The sequence below is a fragment of the Phoca vitulina genome, unplaced genomic scaffold (assembly GCF_004348235.1).
Source record: "Phoca vitulina isolate PV1807 unplaced genomic scaffold, GSC_HSeal_1.0 scaffold2, whole genome shotgun sequence".
NCBI lineage: Eukaryota > Metazoa > Chordata > Mammalia > Carnivora > Phocidae > Phoca > Phoca vitulina.
In genome coordinates, this window is record NW_022589705.1 from 72,903,358 (window position 1) to 72,908,414 (window position 5,057).

The 5,057-nt window shown below is 63.9% G+C and overlaps 1 protein-coding gene across 2 annotated transcripts in view; it reads left to right on the forward strand.

Annotated features, from left to right (window-relative positions):
* The first annotated feature begins 2,230 nt into the window (after positions 1-2,230).
* Positions 2,231-5,057, forward strand: part of GRIK3 (glutamate ionotropic receptor kainate type subunit 3) — a 221,768-nt gene continuing 218,941 nt past the window's right edge. Inside the window, exon 1 of one of the 2 annotated variants that reach the window (XM_032387647.1) lies at positions 2,231-2,708. Coding sequence is in view for 1 of the 2 variants with exons in the window: in XM_032387639.1 (XP_032243530.1) it covers positions 3,280-3,394 (115 nt within the window). In the remaining variant the exon portion in view is untranslated. Of the gene's footprint in view, positions 2,709-3,169; positions 3,395-5,057 lie in introns of those variants that run through there. The other variant, XM_032387639.1, reaches the window with a different exon arrangement.

Below are 5,057 nucleotides of genomic sequence, written 5' to 3' on the forward strand. Positions count from 1 at the left end.
AAGGAGGGAGGGGTGAGGATGGGAGGAGGGAGGAAGGGCGAAGGAGGAAGGTCACATAGTAGCTGTGTGACTTTGGATGTCCTAACCTCCCTGAGGCTCAGAGTCTTCACTGTAAAATGTGAAGATCGCAGGGACCCTAAGCTAGCAGGCTGCGGAGGGGGTTAGAGGGAGTGACGCACCATCTGGAATATAGAAGACCTGTGATAAATACCAGCGGTCATTATTATCATTGCTGTTGTTTTTGTTGTCTCACATCCCACCCTTTCCCAGACTGGAAGGGAGCAGGCTGCTGTCAGTTTGGGAAGACCGCTGCGGTACAAAAGGGCTTGCCGCCAGGTCCACAATAAGGCCCAGTTCTGGGCCAGGGACAGCCAGCTTCCCCCTGACCCCAGGGCTCCCTCTGGGCGGCGGGCCCCAGTGATGGAGCCCCGCAGCCTCCGCCTCCGCCGCTGGAGGCTGTTTCCCTCCGCAGCCAAGGGCAGCAGAGGGAAGCCTCCTTCGGCAGCGCTGGCGAACACCCGCCCACTCTGGGATGCGGCAGGAGCCAGGCCCAGCTCCTGCTGTTCCCTGGACCTGGCCAGGGGCCTGCAGGGGCCAGGGCAGCATCATGGCCTGGGGGCCTCCGATTCCCCCTCTGCCTTCATCCATTCACTTCTCTAGTACCTCTCTGGTGCTGGCTTTCCTGGAGGCCACTCCTTCTGCTGCTCCCCAGCTTTCATCCCTCCCTCCCTCCCTCCCACTGGCCTTTCACAGGCTTCTAATGTAGGGTGCAGATCTGCCCCTTCCCCGGAGTCACCCCTCTCCCCTTCTGCTTCTGCAGTTTCCCTGCCAGGCCACTTCTTCCCTGCACCCTACCCCTCTCCTGGCAAGAAGCTGCTTGCAGGACCACCAGACAGAATCAGCATCCAGGTTCTCCCCTCCACCCCAACCCCTAACCATCCTTGGGCACCCTTGGTGGTGCCTTGTGAGCCTTGCATCCTTTGCCTTGAGTTCAGGTCCTGCCAACCCCCTTTCCCTTCCCCCATCAGGACACCGGGATCTCCTTCATTAGAGAAGAGCCAGGACTTTTTGGTACCTTGGAGCAACTAAAACAGGTGATGGGGATGGGGTGTCCTGTCTTCAATGAAGAGGCTCCCCCCCCACCCCGCCCCATGCCCCCAGCTTTATCCTGGAGGGTGGGGCCTTCTGCTCTCCCATCCTGTGCTTCCTCCTTGCTGGTGCCCACTGGGACCCAGAACTCTCTATCAAGAGGTGGCAGCTGCCTCTCTGGCTCTGGTCTGCATGCCCTTCCCTCTGGTCTCTTGGGCAACATTTTCCAGTGGCTACTTAGGAAACCAGAGGCTCCGGCTCCCAGGTGAGGAAGGCCCAAGTCTGGCAAAGAAGGTGGCTCGGTATCCTCTCTTTGCTGTCGGGTCTTTGAGGATGGCCTCAAGACCCGCACACCTCTTGGCCTTCTCAGAAGAGCCCCGGGAATCCTCCGCTCCCCCCATCCCCCGTCAGGTGGAAGGGAGTCCCCTTCCAATTGGCAGGATTGGCCACGCTGCAATATTCACATCTCCACACAATGCCAACGTCCCTTACTTCCAGAAAGGAAGGGAAAGAAAAGATGGGGAAATTAACAGCCGGGATAGAGCTGGACTGATAGTCTGTTTGTAAGAAAATTAAAGATTTGCTTTTCAGATGTTGGGGGCCATGCTCTTACCAGACAGCTGGCAAATGGGAGAGATTGGGAATGATGGAATAGATCAAATTATTTAAATGAGAAAAATAAATTCACACACAGCCTAGCCGCTGCCCGGTGACAGATCCGTTTATTTATCTACTGTATCGGCACCGCTTTGTCTCTGTCAAAAAGGTCATTAAACTCGCCTAACTGCGTAATTCCCAGCCTCCTGCTCCAGACTCGCTCCACAGCCTTTCCTTTCCCTCGACACCCAGCGCCACTTGAAAAAAAATTTATTATTGCTAATAAACAAGGTTTTTTTTTTTCTTTTTAACCCTTTCTAGCTTGCTCCCCCATGGGTCTTTCTCCATCCCACGGAAATGACAGTTTCTCTTTATTCTTTCTCAGGGGGAAAGGGAAAGAAGGTAGCTCCTCCTGCACAGTTGGGGGAAGACAAGGGATGGGAAGTACCAGAGTGCATTTCAGATGCCCTCGGAGTCTAAGATTTAACCGTTTTCCTCCGAAAGCCCTGTGGCGGCTGGGCGCCGTCAAGTCCTGCCTTCCATGGCAGAGGGTCTGGCCTGGGCAGTCCCACCTCTACCAGATCCTGCAGCTCCCCGAGCCCAGCGTGCACAATTCTCTTTGAAATCTGTCTCCCCGGAGGAGCCCCAGCCACAACTCTGCCTCCCCGAGGGCTGGGCTTCGGGAGGGCAACCGGTTCCTGGGTCGGTCTCCGGCCGCCGCCGTCCAGCCTGCGCCCGCAGCGTGGGAGCTGAAAGGCGAGACTCCGCAGACGGCGGGCTCCGCGTCCCTCTGCTCCCGCGGGCGCGTCTCCTCCAGCTGGTCGGGCCGCTAGGCTGCTGCCGTCGCCCAGCTCGCGGTGCCAGCTCTCTTGCTCCACGCCCGGCTCCCAGGCTCCGTGCCCTCGCCATTGAAGGGACTGGGGGCGGCAGGGCGGATGGGGACATCTGGGAAGCGAGGAGAGTCGTTCTCTGGGCGTCCCCCTAAACCGGGTCCAGGGTCCCCTTCCCCGCCCCCTGCGCAGGTGTGAGCGCGCGAGTGTACGCCCCGGCGGGCGTGAGTGTGAAGTGTGTGTGCGCGGGGGAGTGCGCGGAGGGAGCGCGGGCGGCGGGCGGCGCGGGAGGCGGGAGGCAGGGCGCGGGGAGGGGGCTGGGAGGGAGTGTGTGCGCGCGTGCAACTCCACTCCGGGGCTTTGTGCGAGCCCGGGCGATAGCATTGGCGGCGGCTGGAGGAGGAGCGGCCGGAGAAGCGTGCAGCCCGTCCGCCAGCGCCCGGCAGCCAGGGCAGGTGGGAGCCCGCGCGGGAGCCGAGCCGACGCGAGCCGGAGCGAAGTCCGAGCGGAGCCCGGGCGGAGCCCAGGAGCCTCGCTCGCGGGCGGCCCGTGGGCGGCAGCCGGGCGGGGCGGGCGCCGGCGGGGCGGCCCCCCAGTAAGATGTGCGCGGCGCCGCGGGGCGCCCCCCACTCGCAGCGGCGCTCGGGAGCCGGGCAGCTTGGCCAGGCGGCGCCTCGGGGGCTGCTGCGCGCCCGCGCCTAGAGCTGCCGCCCCAGGGAGCCCACCACGGCCGCGCCCCGGGCACGCTCGGCGGCGCCCAACGATGACCGCTCCCTGGCGGCGCCTCCGGAGTCTGGTTTGGGAATACTGGGCCGGGCTCCTCGTGTGCGCCTTCTGGATCCCGGACTCGCGCGGGATGCCCCACGTCATCCGGATCGGTAAGGGCTCCCCGGAGCCGGGGGTCTCTGTGCGCCCCGGGCGGGGGCGGGAATGCGGGGCCAATGAATGCGATCCCCAGAGATTTTCCCGATCTCTCCGGGCTGCCGGGGCCGGGTGACCACCGGGAGTTCGTCCCGATGAGGACAAAGTTCCAAAGCCCGGGTCACGGGGCCTTACTTAGTGGGGAGGAGGCGGCCGGGCCGCGTTGGGCGAGGGGCCCTTGGCGCGCTCGAGAGAGGCCAGACCTGGCTGAGAGTAGCGAAGCGTTTCAGCTCCAACCCGAGTGGCGGGCGCATTTCCCGGCGACTGCCAGCATGACCGGCCGCAGACCGAGTTCTGGGACGCGGCTTCTCCGCGGAGCGGGAGCCCTGGGGAAGGCGCCAACTTCTCTCCCCTCCTGGTTCCCGGCAGGCCCCTCGCCCCCACCGGGGGCACGGCTCCAGCGGCCGCGGCGGGGACGCGGGCGACGGCTTCGCAGGACTAGGGCATTGGGTCTCCTCTCCCGGCGGCCGCCCACGGCCTCGGGGGGGCCCCATCCGGCCGGGCGGCTTAGGGCAGAAGAGGAGCAGCCCCCGCCCGCCGGTCGCTCCTGCGGTCGCCCGCGGCTGGGGAGAAGGGAGCGACCGAGCCTGCCCACCGCGGCCGGGAAGGCGGCGGGAGGGATGCGGGCGGCTTTTTAAAGTTAGCCGAAATCCTTCCGCAGCTGGCGGCGGCTGGCGGGGCTGCGCGCGGCTTTCTGGGGCTTCCGCGTCTCCGCTCTCTTCTCTCACTCCGGGCTTTAACTTTGTTGTGGCCGCCCCAGGCGCCCTGTGGGCAGCGCTCTGGGCAGTGCGGGGGTTCTTCGGGTGTTAGGCCCGCGCCCGCCAGGGCTGGGCCCGGCCTGGCCACGCGGGAGCCTCGGCCACGCAGGGCCTGCGCCTGCCGCCAGGCCGGAGACCTGGGCCGCCTGGGTTCTTGAGGCGCCACCAGCAGTATCTGGCACCAGGCGGGCAGAGCTCTGCTGAGCCAGGGCCACCTTCCTTCCTTGTGGCACTTCCCCGGGCGCGGGCGCGGACTGCTAGAGGCGTGATGGGGTGCAGGGAACCGAGGTTGGGCTTGGTTTCCGTACTTAAGGTTTTCCTAGGAGGTGGTCAGACATCTGGGGGTGGGGGTCTGTCTTCGTGGCTCGCTCTTGGACCCCACAATCTCTTGAACTCAACATCCATCGGGATGGGGGTAGAGCGCAGTCCTAAGCGCTGCCCACGCTGGGGTCTTTCAATCCATGCCGGGACCCTCGCAGACTCAAACCCAACCCGGAGGCAGAGGAGTCTAGGCACGGGTCTCTGGGGACATCCCTCACGGTCTGGCTTAACCGTTTTCAGCCAGGGCTGCTCTTGGCAAACCAAAAAACCAAACCAAAACAAAACAAAAAACACAAAACGTCTTCTATCTCAGCTCTTTTGCCTGCCCCAGCTCCCAGTTTGATCACCATTCCAGGGGCAGGCTGTCCCTTAGTAGTGGGCCAGCACTTCCTTTATTCCATCCTTCCTTCCCTGTTTTTAGGGTGCCCTTGGGAGAAAGGAGGGGAGACCCAAAGGTGCTGTGTGTCCGTCCCACGCATTGCAGGTTCCTCTTGCCTGGTTCTTCCCTCTGCGGGGGGGGGGGGGGGGGGGGGGGGGGGGG